The sequence below is a fragment of the Lolium rigidum genome, chromosome 2, assembly GCF_022539505.1.
Source record: "Lolium rigidum isolate FL_2022 chromosome 2, APGP_CSIRO_Lrig_0.1, whole genome shotgun sequence".
Classification (NCBI taxonomy): Eukaryota; Viridiplantae; Streptophyta; class Magnoliopsida; order Poales; family Poaceae; genus Lolium; species Lolium rigidum.
The window spans coordinates 108551781-108573382 of NC_061509.1; the positions used below are offsets into that span (position 1 = coordinate 108551781).

A 21602-nucleotide genomic window follows, 5' to 3' on the forward strand; every position below is an offset into this window, starting at 1 on the left:
CCTTGTATCTTGTGCACAGTGTGTGTATGTGTGAAGTGCACAGGAAGGTGAAGCACTCAGGCCTGGAAAGCCTACCGTGAGCCTTTGAGGTGGGTGTTGTGTGCATGGGCGTGTCGAGCTGTTGCTTGGCCTATCCATATGCTTGGGAATGCGAGGCGACCTCACGGTCCTTTGTAGTGACCTCATGCACATAAACCCCTCTTACCTGCGCGCTCTGGGTTTTCCTACTCCTGGAGCTTACAGCGGCTGGCTCCTTTTCTTTTATCTCTTGCCTTGTTTGTATTCTCTGTAAGTCTTTCCTTGTATGTGTTCCACATGGGGCTTTTTTTTACCTCATATTTGATATGCAACCGAGATAAGATAGAGATCAGCGTTTCCGCCAACAGCTGGATGTTTCCTATTTTGCAACCATGCATGAGCACAAAAAACTGGCTTGTTATAATGGTGTCATCTTCCATTTCTTCTCATGCTTCGCGATTAACAGGCCGTGTTGCACACTAGTTATTCACCACCGACAAGCAATCTATTTTTGCCTCTTCAGGCAATCGTACATGACCACCGGAGACACTAGCTTGCAACAACTTTGTGATCCCGCGGTGAACCCAAGAAAATCCACCGCGTGACATGATCACCCCATCCTAATCTGACGGCTCACAGAAGGGCATTGGATGATCCAACGGTGGAATGATCATGTAGCTTTGCAATGTCCACCGGCCAAAGTTTATAAATTGACCCAAGATGATGCAATGTTGCACACTTCGCAAGTTCACCGGGCACTCTGCTCCTTCCCTACCACTGTTGTTCGGTGAGTTCTGTTTCTCTTCTCCAGGTAGAATAATTTAGAGAAACTTATCATCTATGAACTGCAATCTAGCACATCTCTTGTTTGTGTGTTTTCTGAACAACTGATAAGTTTCAACCGGTTTTCGATTTGATGGTGATCAGATCGAGCCAATGTTTTATTTTGATTTTGGTCTACTTCCATGGCTCGCCGATTTTATCATGTTTCATCTTATTATTAGTACTCTGTGATCTGATTTTTCAAAAAAAAAATCTTGTAATTGCGATGGGGAATTTCTCTCCTAAATTTGCAGCTCATAGCGCAGCCATGGGAACCGGCCACGTCACGCTCCAACACCTACTCATCCTTTCCGCCGTGCTCCTCCTCGGCACGCCCGTGGAGGGCCTGGTCCGCATCGCGCTGAAGAAGCTACCGGTCGGCCAGAACCTCCTCGTCGCTAGAGAGGACGCTCAGACCTTCCTCGCACAGCACCACGGCCTCGTCCATAACGAGGAGCCCCAGCCACTGCCAAAGAGAGATATCGTAATACTAAAGAACTACCAGAACGCTCAGTACTACGGTGAGGTCGGCATCGGAATGCCACCACAGAACTTCACCGTCATCTTCGACACAGGCAGCTCCAACCTCTGGGTGCCCTCCTCCGAGTGCTACTCTTCGGTATGTGCCCTCATCTCGTCAAGTCTTTAACAGTTTGGTTATTATTTATGATAGCACTAATATGGGGTGTATGTTTTGGGAACTTTTGCTGCAGACTGCATACCACTTGCACAAGAGTTACAAAGCCAGCCGGTCAAGCACGTACACGAAGAAAGGTTTGTTAATCTAACATATTGTCCATGCACATGTAGTAAATAGCTTATAGGGAAGAAAATACTGCATTAGTCTATAAATAGATATTAAAATTTATCAAAATTTAGATGTATCTAGATGTTATTTAGTGTCTAGATACATCTAGATTTACACAAACCTCAGAAATCTATTTATAGACGGCGAAAGTACTAACGAGTTGATGCACCACTAAGGTATACTGTCGCGAATCTTTGGGCCGAATTATTGCTGACGTCTTATATAGTGGTACACCGCTAATAAACAGGTTATTGGTGGCATACTAGCCAAATAGCACGCCACCAAATGTGGACATGTTCTCAACTGCCGGTGGTCGTGTGAGACAGTATCACACGCTACAAATACACCACGCGCTCGTTGCATGGGGATGCGTGTCACTCTGTTATCACCTGGGCTTGGGCAATTTTGCACGCTGCTATTACTTGCTGCCTTGAAGCCCACCGAAGCGTGACCTTTACCTTGAGAGTAAGCCCACTTCGGTGCCCGATGACCCCCTGATATTTTTTTCCTTCTACCTCCGGCCCGCCGCAAACACTCCTCCCCTCTCGTCCACATATCTCTTCTCTCTCGCCTTGGCTCATCTCTCTCCCTCGTCCCACACATCACCATGACACCACAGTGCGCAACGCCACCTAGTCCCGACCACCGAAGACCCCACAAGACTAACGCACCGCACCACTAACCCCGGACCACCTCCCTCCTCATGCCCTGCTCCTACAACAAAGGGTGGACCTAGCATCCCTCTTGTCGGGCAGCCAGCTGGCATGCTTATTTTTCCCCTACTTTATATCTATTTGATACAAAATTAGCACACTAAGCCTATTTTGGCCAGACTACAAAATTTTCCTGGGTCCGCTTATGCCTACGACCTACAACCGGTCTCCATGCCTGCTGCTCGAATCTGCCATCGCCGGTGAAGGAGTCCTCATCTCTAACGTCCTCGATAGCCTATTTTCCTACTGGTCATGTATGCACTATGAGATGATGATATCCTAACACATTGTCCATGTATTTTCTTCACCTAGGCATTAATCACATGGTTTAGATTAAACTCTAGTAACCAGGAAAATGATGTTTTCCATGAATATAATATTTCATTTCCAATCTTGGCAGGAAAAAGGGTATCAATTCACTACAAAAATGGTGCAATTGCTGGTTATATTAGCCAAGACAATGTGCAAGTTGGTGGTCTAGTTGTGAAAAATCAGGTTTACGCGCTGCACCAGAAGGACACATTTATATTATGCAATGTGATGTGCATCCTATTTCAGATTATACTAATTTTATTATGTTGCCCTATTAGAATTTTATTGAAGCTTCGTTGGAACCAAGTATTACTTTCATGCTTGGAAAATTTGATGGCATTGTTGGTCTTGGGTTTAAAGAAATGTCATTCGGGGGTGCCGAACCTGTTTGGTGAGAAATGTTGCCTGACTGAATTTGTCTGTTTTTCCTATTTATTAACACTATCAACACTAGACATGACTATTTTAATTTATGTGTATTGTTTTATGTATTATATTAATATCTAAATGGTGCACTGTGGGTTCTTCTAATTTACTGGCATATCGTATCACCAAATGTGTATCATATAACAAGATTTCTTATCCCTGACATCACAAGAGAAATTATAGGTATAACATGGTTAGCCAAGGTCTGGTTGGTAGCCCCGTTTTCTCATTCTGGTTCAATCGACATGCTGTTCAAGTGAAGGGAGGAGAAATAGTTTTTGGAGGAGTTGATCCTAATCATTACAAGGGAAGACATACTTATGTCCCCGTTACTAAGAAGGGATACTGGAAGGTGAAACCATTTCGTTTAGTTGAGTAATCGTGAAATTCAAGATGGAATAACTAGTTTGTGCTCATAAATTTTGCCCCACTTGCTTCAGTTTGACATGGGCGACGTCTTGATTGGAGGAAACTCCACAGGTACTAACATGTCATTTTGTCATGATAAATCGTACACAGTATATGCTCGTATATAAATACAAAATGTTGTTAATCATTTTCTTATACCCCTATTTCTATTAGGATTATGTAAATCTGGTTGTGCAGCAATAGTAGACTCGGGAACTTCATTTCTTACTGGCCCCACGGTATGTGTTTGAGATCTATTCATGTTTATTCCCATAAGTAAGGAAAGGGGCTTTAGTTAATGCATCTAACCTTGATTTATCGATAAAACCTCACAATCAACATTTCTAGTAACCTAAACGAGACATTCCTTCGCTATTTAGGCCATAACCCATATGCTTTTTCCTTGAATTTTACCTTTTAGTGGAGGAAATGTCCATTGTGAAGATAAAATGAATGGTTAGATCCATTGTAGATGTTTCTTTTGATTGAATTATGGTAGTTACAGTAGAAGGAAAAGTTCAATAAAAAACTTTAAATATTTTTTTTTTTGCAATTACCATATCCTTAGAAGCAGAACTAGTAATATTACATAATGTGAAGATCATCAAAATAAAACCTAATAGACCAGCATGACAGGTTTTGAAGCATATTAGGTATAACATCTTTGTCGACAACTCATAGAGTCATCTCCGGTGGGTTCATTTTCCATTCTTTTCCTTTAGTCTCTATGTGTTTGCGAATCGATGAAATATATACAGCGATAATTCAAATAAATTGGAGAATTGGTATACCTAGGAGAGTGAGCAAAGCGTGCAAGAACGTTGTTTCAAAGTTTGGGCGGCAGATCCTGGATTTGCTGCTAAAGCGGGTTTGCTCATTTCCAAAAGTTGCTTTCTAGCTTGATCAGTGATGCATAAGGCTTGTAAAATCTTCTTTTCCGGGACTATGATGCAGATATTGCCAAGAAGGATATGTGACATACTTCGTTTATGTTTCTTTGTTGGACCTCATGGTGTAAGGTAAGAGTTGAGTCTCGCTTGTACCTTTTGTAGTTATGGATGTTCTGCACAATATATATGTTGTGAAATATGCATTAAAACATGAAACATAGATATTGTGCAAGTAAGAGGATAATTAGTGTGTGGGAAATTATAGTGTATATAATATGTATTCATTAATACAGATGATATGAATTCATTAATACATATGATTTATATGTCAGAATATTGCTCGCGCATTCTGTTTACAACACTTTGAAAATACCTTCATTTGTTATGTCTCTTACTTACAACCGCATATAGGGCGACGTATACAACATACAGCGGCAGAGCCATGACAACAATCTTGTGTAGTCATTTCCAAAGCGTGTAGTTAAATATATGTATTTATACCCTGAGGATAATTTATGCAGTAGTGTTAATTGCCATATTTCGTAGTACCAACAAAAAAAGATCATTTATGCAGTAGTGTTAATTGCCATATTTCTCAACGTACCGAAATTCTTTGATTTGCTTGGAATAATTTTCCCTAGCCGACAGTGAAGGAATTTAGAATTCAATAGATGAAGAGTGAAAGTGCATACAGAAGTAGGTTTGGTCTCCTTTTGACCATTCACATTGTTTTCCTTATGTCCCGATGGTTGACATTGTTACGTTCCTTCCTATGTACATAGTGACGACAACACCGGTATTCAAAGTTTAGAAGATGAAGTTAGGACCTCAAATGGTTTTATTGTGTGCAAAGCTTGTGAATGGATTCTTCAATGGGCGGTGAAGCATGTTGCAGATAATCAGACTGAGGATTCTATATTGCATACCATTAACGAGGCATGTTTCCTACCTTGTAATACCAATGGAAGAATCACACTGTAACACAGCTTGAACCGGAAACAAAATCTAACTTATTCAACTTTGCGGATGTGTGACCATATTCCTATCCCTGCGGGAGAATCATTCGTGGATTGTGGAGAACTTAAATTCATGCCTGACGTCGCCTTCTCCATCGGGACCAAACAGTTTGTGCTCAAACCCGAACAAGTATTTCTTCTTGTCCCTGGTTATTACCTCTCGTATTTTATGCGTGTCCAGATTATCTATCAGTTTTAGCAAGTATCATTTTTTTAGTAAGATTCCATATGTTGTTTCCGCGGATTTTTTGAAGATTCGGTCCTTACTATATCAGTTATCAATTATAAAATCTTACGTGCATATAAAATTGAAGAGCCACACAAGCTTTATTACCTGTTAGTGCTGATTTGGTTTGACTTGTCATTTCTGTTGTCCAGTACATAGTGAAGATTGGTGAGGGTGATGATACCCGGTGCATGAGTGGATTCTCAGCTATGGACGCTCCTCCTTCCGGTGGCCATCTCTGGTAAAGTTATACACGTGTTATGATCTCACAGCTTTCTTGGAATCAAAATAAAAGTTGTTTGTGATACCTCTTCTCCAGAAAAAAATACAATGTTTGTTAGTTTAAGAGTTTTAGGAATTATTAGGCGTTAAAAAGAAAAGAAAAAAGAGAAAGATGTTTGCATCTTCAAAATTGAAATCAAACACTCCATGAACTTGCTGTCCTCGGTTCTGACAATGAGAAATTGGTGTCGCAGGATCTTGGGTGATATATTCATGGAAGCCTATCACACGGTCTTTGACTATGGAAATATGAAGATTGGGTTCGCCGAGACAGCATAGGTGTTGTTCATGAGCTCTTCCTGCCGGTCTGATATCCGATCGGCAAAGAAACATGAATGTGCATATTTGCGTGCTACTAATAATAAACCTGTACATTATCATATGTCCAAGGCACTGCTGCAATGCAAGCAGACTTTCATCATAAACTTTGCCACATGATAGCTATCTCGTGATTCAGAATCATCTCGAGGAGAGCTTAACTCACACATGTAAAACACACGCGCACATTCTTACTCTGTGATGGCGTGCTGATGATCACTTTAACGAATTGGCTAGTTGCCGCCATTGCTTCACGCTACTCGGGCCAATGCCTTGCCAAGCAGCTTGAGCTTCCAGCTCTGCGACGTGACGATGACGGTGGTGGACGGCGGCGCCTCGGCGAAGATGACATCGTAGCCGTTCCCGTAGGATTCCATGCCGTCGGCCATAAGCTGCCAAAAGAGCCCCGCCCACGGCCAGCCCGCCCGTCCGCGTCGAATGGTAGATCTTGGCGTACACGCCGAACTGGGCGTCCTGCTGCGCACTGGTGAACCCAGAGTCTCTGCGTGCGACTTGCCGAACTCGTGGATCAGCAGCGGCTTTCGCAGCGTGCACATCAACGTAACTCGGTCCAGGTATACTCGCTCCTCGTGTCTTCCGCCTGGGTGCGCTGTTCCGCAGACACGAAGGAATGGCCTGGCGTCGAAAGAAGGACCCTGTTATGTTAAGCATGCATCATCTAATCGAACCACACCTAATCGATCGATCAATCAGCCCCGCGTTCCAGTAGCAGGTCTACCATTTTGTTTCACCGCTCGATTGTTTTCCTGAGTCGCGACAGTCGTCCTCCATCTACATGCACGTGCACATACGCAAGATCGATCGATCCTTCTAGTGTTCTCTCTTCAACTTAATTAGCTACTGCTGGTGAATATTACAACATCAGTTCCCAACGAGTTTATTCACCAAGGTGCACGTTACTAACTACTAGTATTACGGGAAATCAATCCCACGCCAGCTTGGTCGTCGACTCGTCGCACACTTACGTCTCCACGCCACGAGCAAATTAAGGGAGGAGCTGAATCTTCTTCTTATCTCTCTCTTCTTCACGTACACGCGTCTTCGCTTTAGTTTCTGAGCAAACTCGTTCCAAAAATACAATCGATGAGCTAAATAATCAATTAAACCATCGTTTCGGTACCACTAGAGATGAAGCAATTAGTGCTACATATGGTTTTACCGGGCTTCAACTGAATGCCCGACATATTCACACATTGGTCAAAATTTATATTCCCAAAAACAAAGGAATAACCAAAACTGCATGGCCGAGATACACCGGTTTCGGCCAATTCTTGGACATAATAATGGAACAACCAAAACTTTAATTCCGGAAAGAAATTTGGATTTCCGGCTCAAAGTACTTTGACTTCACCTTTGCCATAAAAAAGTGCCCGCAGACGCCTTCGTGGACCGTGATTTTTGACATCGGCGAACCTAGTAATGACTCGGCCGCCAAACTCGCCGCACGTCTCGGGGTTGTACCTCGCGATGATCATGTCGATCGCCGCCTCCAGCCCTCGGCGGGATCGGCGCCATCTGTTGACTTTGGTGGTGTCCACCGCCGCCGATGACCCTTTGTGGCCCACATCCGCGTCCATCTCTCCTCCATGCCAAACATATGCCGCGGGAGGACCGGTTACAAAACACATGGCAGCAAGCAGCAATCAAACACAAACGAATGGATTTGATCTGGCTACCAACTAGTACGCAAAAACGGCGATGACGGAACTCGATCGTGGCCGGTGATGGGTTGGATGTCCCGATGCCGGCGGTGGCAAGATTAATAAGAGGTACAATAATAGTTGTAGTAGATGGAGGGAATGACCGGAGTGCAACAATCATGTATGTCTGTAGGTACGGATTCGTGCCTTAGCTTTAAGCCGTTTGACCCTTACCTTGGTCTACACTTAGCTTATCGTCATGACGTATTCCAACGTAGCCCGGTTATCTGGCATATTAATCTTATGCCGGCTAATTACACCCAATCTTAACCTACTAGGGGTTATCCCCTCCGACAACATTAAACTAATGTTCCTGTAACTGTACTTTCATATGTGTATGCGTGTAATAATTCTAGTTTAATGTACATATTATATGCCTGTAATTATTCATGTTACTTTCGTGGCTTCGGTTTCTGCAAGCAAGCCCCTAGAGCAGTTTTATGTCATGTAGGAATGTACGATGCTTATTTCTGGATCTCTAATTTATCGTAGCAGGCTAGTATCCTTTCTATGATGGGTCGTGGGCACGCCGTGTCATATACTAAACTGGCAAACTAGGCCGAATATAATCCAGTCGTGAAGATATAAATGTTTCATCTCATCAAGGATCGTGCCATATTTTTAACTAGGCCGAACTAGAAATCCAGCCCAGCTATAAGCAGGCCTCGTGTTGCGGGCTTCGAACGGTCCTATTTTTAACTCGGCCGAACTAGAAATCCGCCCCAGCTATAAGCAGGCCTCGTGTTGCGGGCTTCCAACACGTGGCTATTTCTTATTCGCCCACCTGGTGGAAAGTGCAATCACTAGTAGAAAAAGGGGCTTCCGTCCAGGCCTTTAGTACCGGTTTCCTTACGAACCGGTACTAAAGGGTGCATTAGTACCGGTTGCACTACCCAGGCCTTTAGTACCGGTTCGTAAGGACCATTAGTACCTGTTCGTGTCACGAACCGGTACTAAAGGGTTAGCGTCAGCCGGAAAAACATTAGTACCGGTTCGTGACACGAACCGGTACTAAAGGGTAGACCTTTAGTACCGGTTCGTGTCACGAACCGGTACTAAAGGTTTTCCTGCTCCCCACGCACCTCCACCCCCCACCCCCCGTGGATCGCCTTTTTTTGCTTTGTAAAATACAAATGAAAATGATAGAAAATTCAAAAAATAAAATGTTATCAGATTCTTATATGTTATGCAACCTACTATTCGGTGAAATTAAGAAATTCGATTTTTGACTTTTTTTTGCAAAAAAAGTTTGAAAAATGCTAAAACTGCATTAATTTTCGCATATGACGTCGGAAAAAAGCGTATAATATATCAAAATCATCGTGGGGAAAAGTTAAATCCGACAAAGGCTACACGGAATGTCTTTCTCCACAAGAGGAGCACCATATGTTCATCAAAAAATGTACAAATACCCATGCGTACAATTTGATGAACGGAAAATAAATTGTAACCAACGGTCTCGGCAAGGAGGATATTCACAATTGAGATGTCGGGTGTTACCACCACCTTGCCAAGATCCAGTAGAATGTGATGGCTCGAGGTCGACAACAATGTCCTTGCTTCTGGTCATACGACTAGTGGCTCCACTATCAACCACCCATTTAGCACCACCGGAAGCATAGTCCTACAAGGAATAAAGTCTTGGATTTAGGTACCCATATCTCAATGGGTACTAACATGTTATTAACAGGGGTTTGGGAACCCAAATAGTCCAATCAATATTCTCCTCATAAGGACCAACAAAACAAGCACGAACACGACCATAGTAATCAACAAAAATAACATGAGATGGGTTGTTAGCACCGGTGTAGCCCCTTGTGGTGGGGTCGGGGACTCCACCCCTCCTCAGGAAAGAGTCACCTTCCTCACGGGCGATACCATGCCCTTCTTGTTCTTATTGTTCTCTTTCTCTTTGGCTTGGTAGCCACACCTCCTTCATTACTAGAGCCCTCCTTGGCTCCATCTTTTGCTTGTAGGACTCCTTCCAAGTAAGTAGCTTGGATTTGGAGCCTCTCAATCTTGGCCTTCAAACAATTGACTTCATCTTCATGCTCCCGGAAAGGATGAGTGATATCAAACACTTCGACCTCCTTCTCCTTGTTCACCCAGAAATGCTCTTTCAATGAATCTTCTTGGAGAGACTTCATCTTCAAGAGAAAGCGCTTGTGCCTCTCCAATGTGGCGATATCAACTTCATGATTGCAACAAGCTCGGTCCTTGCTCAAGGGGAAGTACTCCTTCAAGGCTTCCTCTTGCATGGCATTGATCTCCATGAGCTTGGCCTTGCTCCTCTTCAAGGTGACAATCTCATCCTCATGATCACAACAAGTAACCTTCTCTTTGCTCATGCGGATGCACTCCATCAAGGACTCATTTTACATGCCATTCAACTCCAAGAGCTTGGCCTTGGTCTTCTCTAGAGTTGTGATCTCTTCATCATGATTGAAACATGGAATCTTCTCCTTGCTCAACCGATAGTACTCATCCAAGGCTTCTTCTTGGAGGGAATTAACCTCCAAGAGCATTGCATTATGTCTTCTGAAGGAGGCAACTTCATCTACAAGCTCGTGACAACAAGAGTTAGGCACTTCAACTTCTTTCTCCTTGTGAGCTTCCCCTTGAGGTTGATCACTTGACTTAGAGATAATTGCAAACTTACTCTCCAAGGATTTGTAGTCCTTGGCGAGTGTTCCAAATCCTCAAGTAACTTGGTTTGGTCAACATCAAGAGAAAGCTTCTCCTTTTGAGAATGCCCACCAAGGCGAGAGAATTATCTCTATCCTTGGTGAGTTGGGAGATAATAGCATTGTTAGAGACTTTCAAGATTGATAACACTTGCTTCAAGAGACATCCGTAGATTTTGCTCCTCCTCATGAGCTTGAGTGATAGAGACAATCTCATATTCCGCCTCTCTCTCAAGCCTCTCCTTCTCCTCTAGAAGATCTTGAGCCGCACCAAGTTGAGCCATGAAAGCCTCAACATGTGTCTTGGTATCCCCTTGCATGTTATTGAGAAAAGCATCCAAAGCCACAACCTCACGCTTAATAGAAAGGCTATAAGCATCATCAATAGTTAAAGCATTAGATGAAGATGTAGGTTTGGAAGGGGATGCTACGTCCGATGATACCTTTTCCATAAGGCAACGAGAGTGGTTGGTGACGAGGTTCTCGTTTGGAGATTCGAAGAGGGAGTTGGAGGAAGTGGAAATGGCGATGGCAGCCACTCCCTCGTCCTCCTTGTTCGAGATCTTATCATCATGTTCTCCACCTTCATCGGAGGAATACTCCTCACGAATGATGAATTCTTTAGGCTTCTTGGTGAAGGAGACCTTGGTGTCACTAGGCTTGGAGGAGAACTTGGAGAATCCCTTGGAGAAGGTTTTAGACATGTCCTTGCGGACGAGCCTCCCACCATTGTCTTCCCTCTTCTCAAAGGGACATTCCGCGAAGAAGTGACTTCTATCGCCGCAATTGTAGCAAGTCCTCCCCGTTTACCCTTCCCTTGGGCTCTTGAAAAAACTTCTTCGAGAGTCACGAGGTGAGGTGAGTATCTTGAGCTTCCTCTTGGCCTTGAGCTTCTAGTATTGTTCCCATCCCATAAGTTCTTGGCGGAGAGCACCATGTACTCATGGTAGTTGGTATTGAGATCATCCGGACCCCACTCAATGGGATCCTCATCACTTTCACTTGCTTCATGCTCCTTGATCCTCAACGCAAGGTTGGGCTTGCAGACATTGTGAGCACATGCAACGAGATCCTCCGCATTCTTATTTGATATATACAAAGCAATGACTTTGCTAAGGACCTCATTGGATGTCATGGAGCGGATGGCCGTCAACTTGACTTCCTCATAAGGGAGGAGATCGTTGTAGAATTTTCTCTTGATCCAATGGTCATCCACAAAAGTCGCTCCAAGATCTTGCATTTGCACGGCAAGAGCGGTGAGGTGATGGTACATCTCTTCGGGAGATTCTCCTTCAATCATTAAGAAGTTGTCGGCCATGTTGTTGACTTCATCGAAACGAGAGCTTTGGATGCTCTCATTTCCGAGGAAGAGCTTGTCAAGTTTGTCCCATGCTTCTTTGGCGGTCTTGAGGTAACGGATGTGAGCGTGGTCCTTGGGTGTGACGGCCATGTGGATCATGTGGATAGCGGTGGCGTTGAGTTGGTCATCGACCACATCCCTTCTTGTCAAGTTTCTTGGATCTCGTGGTGAGTAACCTTCCTCAATGATGCGCCATAGCTCGGTGGAAGCGCTGCGCACATGAGAACACATTAAGAATTGCCAATTTTCAAAACTATTAGATTCAAGTAGCGGTGGTGCACCATGAGACACTATATGAGGCATAGCAATTGGAACATTTATGGCGTAATCACTTGGTGGTGGCACCGCATGATTACCCCCTAAACGTTCCTCAACCGGTGGATCTTCCTTCCCTTTTGATGAAGTGCTGATTTCCCCATGCTCCTCCTCTTGAGGCACTTTGGCCTTTGAGGGGACAAAGTCAACAAGAAGGAATTGATTAACTTCGACACTTGCCTTAGGATCTATGGCGGGGTTTGGTTTATGAGCAACCAACTCCACCAACATTGCTTTCATTTGGCTTAAGATGGATGACTCTAATTTCTTGAGGTCATCCAACGTACCCGTTGTGGTAGAGGTGTTTGTTGGAGGACGTGGTTGCCCACCAGGAAGGGTCATATCCCCAAGCACCTCTTGTTTGGCCATTTCTTAGGCGGTAAAGCCCGAGCAACAAAACCTTGCTCTGATACCACTTGAACGGATCGGTGGGGCGACTAGAGGGGGTGAATGGTCGCTACTCAATTTTTATGTCTTTTCAGTTTTAAGCGCGATGCGGAAGTAAAGGTGGAAACTTTAGCAACTACGGTGAACCTAGTGTGACGCTATGCGATGCAACAAGTAAAGGAGCCGACAAACGGGTAAAGAGAGAGGGAGCGGGACAACCGGGGTAGCGGAGAGGAGGCACGAAGTGTTTCCCCGCAGTTCTTCCCACAAAATGGAGTACGCCTGTGTTGAGGAGGTGTGGACCACAAGGGTCCAACGGCCACACAACCTCACCTTCTTCCTCGAGAAAACCCCATGAAGGATCTTTCCTTTCTCCACTAAGAATCCAGTCGAGGCGGCGGTTCCTTCACAAGGTTAGGCGAGCTCCACAACACCGGAGGCTCCCAATAACCTATGGGGATAGCACAACTCCAAGCTAGCCTCCATAGGAGCTCATCTCCAACAGATCCCACAATAGGAACCCTAACAACAAGATCCACTAAGGACTAGGTGGTGTTGGTGGAACTATAGATCGGGGTCTCTGAAAAGGGATTAACTTATCAATGCCTACAGATTGTATACTAGGGTTTTAGTCGGAAGTAGAGGGCAAGTAGATCTCGAAGGTTTCAGCCGAAAAGTGCTCGACGATGTGGAAACTAGGGTTGCGTGAAATAATGAACCGATGCTATCTTTGTCCCTCGACTCCCCCTTATATAGGAGGTGGAGTCGAGGGATTCATAACACACAAGTTACAGAGTACGAGAGGGTTTCTAACCCGTCCCACAAGATTACAAGCACTATTTCCTAATACAACTCTAGTTTTCCTTAATAGCAACTTGGGCTTCCGGATCTTCTTATTCTTCGAGTCATGGGCTTTCAATAAACCCCGGGTACTATCTTCGGCAGGCCCATTGGGGATGCCTATGTCAGTAGCCCCCGAGATTTTGCTTGAATCGAAGAATCAAGGAAAATCTCCAACTTTAATCATTCAATAATTCTGTCGAATTTATCACATATCTTTTGATACGCAATTATATATTGTACAGGGATAACGGTAGTTGGGGCTAGTTCATCTGACGGATCAGGTACTAGTTAACTACTCTAGTGGGAATCCGCAAAAACCTACTTCAAGATCACGTCCCTGGACATGATCTCGGGATACTGGTGTAAACTTCGACAGGTGCCGCTTAAGGTCTTACCATTCCGTCGAGTTCCCAGTCATATTTTATCGGGTACCTAACGCGTCCGTTAGGATTTTTCTTCGTATCTGTTGATACGGAAAAAGGTAGCAAACCGACGTCAGAGACGGAGCCACGCCGCTCAGAACGGATCTGGGGTCTTACCTTCGCAAAGTTTTGCGGCATTCAGAGATTATTCGCGACTTTGGCGCTCTGAGAATATATTGTCGAGTGCTTTTTCGGCTGCTGGAATAGCACATTTTACTGAGTCAATGGATGACTTATCTTGCCTTCCCGATGGGAGTATATGCGGAGTTATTTGTATAACTCGAAATATACTCACTTCTTTTTTTCTTCTCTTTCTTTCTTCTTTTATGATTTCATCGGGCACGCGAACAGCGTTCCCGATGGGAGTAGCCCCCGAGGCTACAGCCAAGGACTAGTGCTTGGTTGTAGGCTCAACACTTTAATGCCTCATTTCCCTATATTGTCATTCTTTCTCGATTTTTTCATATCTATCGGGTGCGCGACCAGCGCTCCCGATGGGAGTAGACCCCGAGGCTATGAACAAATGTTTGCATTTGATCATAGGCTCTCGCCATTCCTATGTTGTCATACTCGAACTTTTTTTCTTTTTTCCAAAGTAGCCCCCGAGCATTTGGGCAAAAACTTGTATTTGATCAAAGGCTCTCGAGATTATCATTCATCACTCGTTGTCACCAATTTTCCAATTTACCAAAGCCAATATTCTTCCATCGATAAAGTGACGTCAGTGCTGACGATAGCCACGACCATTGTATCGGGAAGGTGCGAGTAACACTCTCTCTCTGACTTGCGGGCCCAAAGTCCTCGTCAATTTGACACGTCGTGCAAGTGGGGGACACACGTCCTCCGCTTTCCCTGGCGCACGCACTGTGGAACCTGTTCCGTTCCTTCACAGTCAAAATACTCTTTTACCCCTCTACCACGTGTACAACATCCACCGCAAAATTACTCCATCCAACGGTGCGTCGCTTCGCCACTTCTCTATATAAAGTCTTCTTCTTCCTCCGTTCATACTTTCGCCTGCGCCGCATCTCTGCTCTCCTCTGCAAAAATCCCCATTGCGCCCAACACTTCCTAAGCTCAGCCACACTCGCGCCTTGCTCCTACGCCATTGTTGATGCCACCGCGCGCGCGTCTAACTAGGCACAGCACTCCGGAGTCGAAGATGGCCGCTGAAGATCTGGAGTGGGAGAGATCCAAAATCTCCAATCAAGATATGAACCTGCTGAAGAAGCTCGAGTTCACGAAGAAAGAGAACGCGATGCGCTTCCCCAAGGAAGAAAGCTATCCATCACCGCCAATCGAATATCGGGTCAGTTTCGTCGACCACCTTATTCGCGGTCTTTCTCCCCCTATCCATGAATTCCTCCGTGGTCTCCTCTTAGTTTACGGGCTACAGCTGCATCAGCAGACGCCCAACTCCATCCTCCACATCTCTATTTTCATCACCCTCTGTGAATGCTTCCTTGGAGTCCATCCCAATTGGGCTCTGTGGAAGCGCATCTTCTACTGCCACCGCAATGACTCCCACAACGTCGCCTACAACATAGGCGGCGTTGTCATTTGCGTTCGTCCTGATGTCGAGTACTTCGACGTCCAATTCCCCGACTCCGTCCAGGGGTGGCGCAAAAAGTGGCTCTATGTAACTGCCCCGGGTAGTACCCCTAATAGATTTGTTTGTTCTTTTTATTTTGTGCATCATCATGCATCATGCATCATATCATCCATATTTTTATCAAACAAATTATTTTATAAACCCAAATTATTTTGTTTTTCCTCACATATGATTTTCATATGGTTTCTATATCAAACCTCCTCTTCCTTTTCTTTTAATAAAACCCCAAACCTCTCTCTTTGGGCCACTCTCTCTCTATCCCAGTTATCTTTTTCTTCCTTTCCCGGTTTCCCCCCTCTGCCAGCCATCTCTCTTCCTTCCACCGCAGGCCCGAGTCGGCCCATCTCTCTTCCCCTTGGCCCGTACCCCTTCGTTTTTCTCTTGCCGTCATCTCCCGAAGCGAGCACGAGAGCAACGTGACCCTGTGGTCCTCCACCACCACAACCACCGTGCCCCATCCTTTCTTCACCTCCTTTAATCCCCACACAAGCCGAGCCGAACCCTAGCTTTCCTCCTCTCCCACCTGCCGCCGCCTTTTCCTTCTTCTCTCCTCACCTATCTCTTCTCTCTGTGAACAACGAAGGAGAAAAACTCCACAGTAACGTCTCCACCTCACCATGGCGCCGGAGCTACAGACCTCCCCTCGCCGAGCTGAGACCACCGACGGATGCGCCTCGTCGTCCTCTTCATCTACGTGCAAGGAATCGACCTGGGAGTCCTTCAATCGCCGCCAAATTCGCGGATTCTCTGCTTCGGCCGTCGTCTTCCGGCGACGATTCCGGCCGCCGTGGTTCCGCTCCGACGGCCCCGACCACACCAACGTCTTCGTGGTGAGCTCGCGCCTCCCCTAGACGCCTTTCCCCTCTCGTTTGCTTCCGTTCGCTGCCTCTCACCGTGGTGGCCATCGTTTTGCCCGCAGGTCCTCGCCGGCGGCGTCCCTCCGGTGATCCCCTGGACTCCGCCCCGCCCCCATCATCTTCCCCGCGTGGAGCCGCACCCCCGACGCCAACTCCCCCCGCCTCGGTTAGCCCTGAGTCGCCGGATCGATCTCCGGTTTGATCTCCAGCCATGGTTTTCTGCCCGAGCTCCGCGTCTGGTTGTTTTATTTGTCGCACGCCTTCTCAGTAATCACAAAGCAATCAACAGCTTAGTGGTAAACCCGTTGGTCCCTTACACCTCACGTCCCTGGATCCAATCCCCACTCTGGAGAATTTAATCCAACCTTTTTGCCCTTCAGTGATCAGATCTGGCGCCCCATGGTCGGCCCAATCTCCCTCTCGCCCCCAGCCCATCGCGCACGCGCGCAGCAGGCCTCTATCCGCCGCCGTCCCTGCGCAGGTTCGGCCCAGTTCGCCCCCTGCCTTTCCTCTCTTCTTTATTTTGCAGAAAATGTTTAAATCTTGTGAAATTCATATCTTGTAAACCGTAATTCGAAATACAAAGTGTTATATATGAAAATTGATCAGAAAAATATGCTGAACATTAATATGCCATCCATTCATCTGTTTGCATCTCGCATCATGTCGCTCGTTGATAGTTCGTGCATATTCACCTCACATAACATGCGGAGTATTTCGGAACACCGATTTGGTTTTCCCCGCTCCGTTTAATATTGAAGTAGCTCACCCCTGCCATGTTTGCTATGCTAACTCACCCTTAAATTTGTCGGTAGAAATGCAACTCCAACTCTATTTTGTTTGTCCGGGACTCCGATTCCGATTAATATGGATAAGTTGCATTGCACCATTGTTGCCATGTCATGCATACCATCTTGATCATGCTGGATCTTCTTTATCCGTAGTAGTAAGACTTGCATACGTTGTTTGTTCCAGCATTTGCTTCTTCTCGGATAGGATCGCGAAGTGGTGTTGTGAGATATGACGAGTTCTCCGACAAGTGCTTCTGCAGCTTTTCACAGGCGAGCCCTCCCTCTTCACCTATTTACTCTCTCCCTCGCACTGCTATCCTTATGTAGCGATTCTTTATCGAGTCACGTATCCTATTCCACTTGTTTACCATAATAATCCTATATGTATCATTCCTTACCCATAGCCGTTGCTTGATGTTTGAGCCTTGCGAGTCGTAGGCGTGTTTAGGTTCTGTTGTTTATCTCGATCTGTTATCGGGATATGTTGGGTTGTTGGGAGGTTATCACATGCTATAACAGTTCTTGGAGATACACATGCTTTACTTATTTGTTAACAACTAAAATTGTAAGCGAGAGGCATCTCGTGAGCCCCTTTGCGAAAGCATCGGAACTTTGACTCGCTAATGTCCCCTAGGACCCGAGTTCTTGTTATCCGTTCCGAGATTGAGCGCTCTACCCATGCGTGGGGACGATTATTGGGACCCCCTCACCCATTACCTTTTCTCAAGTCAGTTGAAAAGGGGGCCACAACCTTGGTTTTATTTGCCTATGCCATGTATGCCATGCTTTACTTCTTGTTGCCTTCGGGTGTTTACTTCCGTTGCCTTCGGGTGTTTATATTCTGTACCGTACCCCGCGGGACGTTTAGCGAAAGCGTGTGGTTCGCACGCCTAGCCGCCGTCGCAAACCCTGAGTCCGCTTCGGAGTGCGGCTGAACTTCGATACGGGTAGCTTAGTTGGGTGCCCCCCTAGACTTTCTTGTTGAACTGGGAACGGTCTTGTTGTGAGACATCCACCTGTCGTAAGTGGGTCGAGCATGCGTATGGTTACATTTGGGCAACCCCTGCAGGGTGTACATCTTATCGATAAGCCGTGTCCGCGGTTATGGACGACTTGGAGCTGTATGACTTGATCATAGAACAACTTACACCGTTATCTTGTTGCTAATAATCTGCTAATAACTTGCGTAGTAATATAGCATTACTATAACGGCTACCTAATAAAACTTGTCCACCGTTGAGTGCCTTTTACATTGCCTCTTCGCAATTGTTGAAGGGGATATGTGTATTTGGTCGGGTTATGTTTGTGTAGTATTTATACTGTTACCTTGTGCGCTCTCTTATCTTCTCCGATTAGACGGATGTTGTAGCGTGTCTCTAATGGTTATAGTTTTGCTGCCGCTAAACCTACCATATAGCCCCGAGCGATATATATATATACTCGCTCGGCGAGCATAGCCATTTCTAGTCTCGCTAAGTACGTGCCGGAGTTCGTTCCTTGGTACTTACTCTCGCCTTTCCTCTTTCTCTTTTGCTTCCTCCCTTTTGTCGGCAACCGATGGCCCGACTTTGGCAGGTACGAGATGATGACGTTAGCAAGGTTACCCTTCCGGCTTGGCCAGGCAGGGTTATGGACGCCACTCGGTTATCTTCAGGACTCCTAGTCCAATTTGTATCTTGTCCGTACTCGGACGTGTTCGATCTTCTGTATGATTTGGATCTTTGTATTGTATATTTGTATCTTGACTCGTTGGAGTCGTTGTTGTAATATATGTATCTTGTGGGCTCTATTGTAATCCTGTTGTAATGTTACCGCTCGTGTTAATTCCTCTGGCATCACGTGTGTGATTTGTCGTGCACGTCGTGTCGGAGGGCGTCTCAGAATCGATATCATGCGTATTTCGGCGGGATCGCTGGAATCCTCAGGATACCGGTTCCGGGGCGTCACAAGTTGTTATCTTCTGTATGATTTGGATCTTTGTATTGTATATTTGTATCTTGACTCGTTGGAGTCGTTGTTGTAATATATGTATCTTGTGGGCTCTATTGTAATCCTGTTGTAATGTTACCGCTCGTGTTAATTCCTCTGGCAGCACGTGTGTGATTTGTCGCGCACGTCGTGTCGGAGGGCGTCTCAGAATCGATATCATGCGGATTTCGGCGGGATCGCTGGAATCCTCAGGATACCGGTTCCGGGGCGTCACAAGTTGGTATCAGAGCTCAGGTTGACGGTACCCCACTAGTCCAGCCTGTAGGATAGCCTTGCCAACGGTCGTTGAGTTTAGATTGTCAAAACCTATTTTCTAAAATTCGTTGGATAGTTCTGATTAGCTCTGATTTTTCTCCTTACCTATAATCTTTCTCCTCTTACCTTTGCGAGTTTTAGAGTATTCTCTCTTATCTGCTTTTCTGAGTCTTAGGTTCCGACGTGGGTTGGACGATCTTTGCCTTTATCCTAATAGGTCCGATCTCGGAGGATCTCGACGGAAGCGCATCATCAACAGCGGAACAACGACTTCTAGTTAGTGGTGTCGACCGATCAGCATGGCGCAACAATTCTTGTTAGTGGTGTCGAGGAGTTCGACACGTCGCCTGAAGATCCGATAGTTCACCTCTCTTCCCCGTACCTGGACGTGGGATCTCGGGGCGCGATCCCTTGTTAGTGGTGTCGATTGTAACGGCCCCGGGTAGTACCCCTAATAGATTTGTTTGTTCTTTTTATTTTGTGCATCATCATGCATCATGCATCATATCATCCATATTTTTATCAAAAAAAATTATTTTATAAACCCAAATTATTTTGTTTTCCCTCACATATGATTTTCATATGGTTTCTATATCAAACCTCCTCTTCCTTTTCTTTTAATAAAACCCCAAACCTCTCTCTTTGGGCCACTCTCTCTCTAGCCCAGTTATCTTTTTCTTCCTTTCCCCCCTCTGCTAGCCATCTCTCTTCCTTCCACCGCAGGCCCGAGTCGGCCCATCTCTCTTCCCCTTGGCCCGTAACCCTTCGTTTTTCTCTTGTCGTCATCTCCCGAAGCGAGCACGAGAGCAACGTGACCCTGTGGTCCTCCACCACCACAACCACAGTGCCCCATCCTTTCTTCACCTCCTTTAATCCCCACACAAGCCGAGCCGAACCCTAGCTTTCCTCCTCTCCCACCTGCCGCCGCCTTTTCCTTCTTCTCTCCTCACCTATCTCTTCTCTCCGTGAACAACGAAGGAGAAAAACTCCACGAGTAACGTCTCCACCTCACCATGGCGCCGGAGCTACGGACCTCCCCTCGCCGAGCGAGACCACCGACGGATGCGCCTCGTCGTCCTCTTCATCTACGTGCAAGGAATCGACCCGGGAGTCCTTCAATCGCCGCCAAATTCGCGGATTCTCCGCTCGGCCGTCGTCTTCCGGCGACGATTCCGGCCGCCGTGGTTCCGCTCCGACGGCCCCGACCACACCAACGTCTTCGTGGTGAGCTCGCGCCTCCCCTAGACGCCTTTCCCCTCTCGTTTGCTTCCGTTCGCTGCCTCTCACCGTGGTGGCCATCGTTTTGCCCGCAGGTCCTCGCCGGCGGCGTCCCTCCGGTGATCCCCGGACTCCGCCCCGCCCCCATCATCTTCCCCGCGTGGAGCCGCACCCCGACGCCAACTCCCCCTCCTCGGTTAGCCCCGAGTCGCCGGATCGATCTCCGGTTTGATCTCCAGCCATGGTTTTCTGCCCGAGCTCCGCGTCCGGTTGTTTTATTTTTCGCACGCCTTCTCGGTAATCACAAAGCAATCAACAGCTTAGTGGTAAACCCATTGGTCCCTTACACCTCGAGTCCCTGGATCCAATCCCCACTCGGAGAATTTAATCCAACCTTTTTGCCCTTCGGTGATCAGATCCGGCGCCCCATGGTCGGCCCAATCTCCCTCTCGCCCTCAGCCCATCGCGCACGCGCGCAGCGAGGCCTCTATCCGCCGCCGTCCCTGCGCGAGTTCGGCCCGATTCGCCCCCTGCCTTTCCTCTCTTCTTTATTTTGCGAGAAAATGTTTAAATCTTGTGAAATTCATATCTTGTAAACCGTAATTCGAAATATAAAGTGTTATATATGAAAATTGATCAGAAAAATATGCTGAACATTAATATGCCATCCATTCATCTGTTTGCATCTCGCATCATGTCGCTCGTTGATAGTTCGTGCATATTCACCTGACATAACATGCGGAGTATTTCGGAACACCGATTTGGTTTTCCCCGCTCCGTTTAGTATTGAAGTAGCTCACCCCTGCCATGTTTGCTATGCTAACTCACCCTTAAATTTGTCGGTAGAAATGCAACTCCAACTCTATTTTGTTTGTCCGGGACTCCGATTCCGATTAATATGGATAAGTT

The 21602-nt window shown here is 46.2% G+C and overlaps 1 protein-coding gene across 1 annotated transcript; it reads left to right on the forward strand.

Annotated features, from left to right (window-relative positions):
• The first annotated feature begins 1108 nt into the window (after positions 1-1108).
• On the forward strand, positions 1109-6200 carry LOC124690019 (aspartic proteinase oryzasin-1-like). The gene is made up of 13 exons (XM_047223463.1): positions 1109-1459; positions 1554-1614; positions 2762-2856; positions 2952-3064; positions 3283-3451; positions 3540-3579; positions 3682-3750; positions 4266-4375; positions 4462-4526; positions 5180-5332; positions 5423-5543; positions 5792-5880; positions 6116-6200. The coding sequence occupies exons 1-13, from the start codon at positions 1109-1111 to the stop codon at positions 6198-6200; spliced, it is 1521 nt and encodes a 506-aa protein (XP_047079419.1).
• Positions 6201-21602: the final 15402 nt, after the last annotated feature.

What these genes read in the sequence shown, in the direction of transcription:
- LOC124690019 (XM_047223463.1), top strand. Translation starts at nt 1,109, where the DNA reads ATGGGAACCGGCCACGTCACGCTCCAACACCTACTCATCCTTTCCGCC. An exon ending in AAGCACGTACACGAAGAAAG is followed by an intron (nt 1,615 to 2,761) that starts GTTTGTTAATCT and finishes CAATCTTGGCAG; the next exon opens with GAAAAAGGGTATCAATTCAC. An exon ending in TTGTGCTCAAACCCGAACAA is followed by an intron (nt 5,544 to 5,791) that starts GTATTTCTTCTT and finishes TCTGTTGTCCAG; the next exon opens with TACATAGTGAAGATTGGTGA.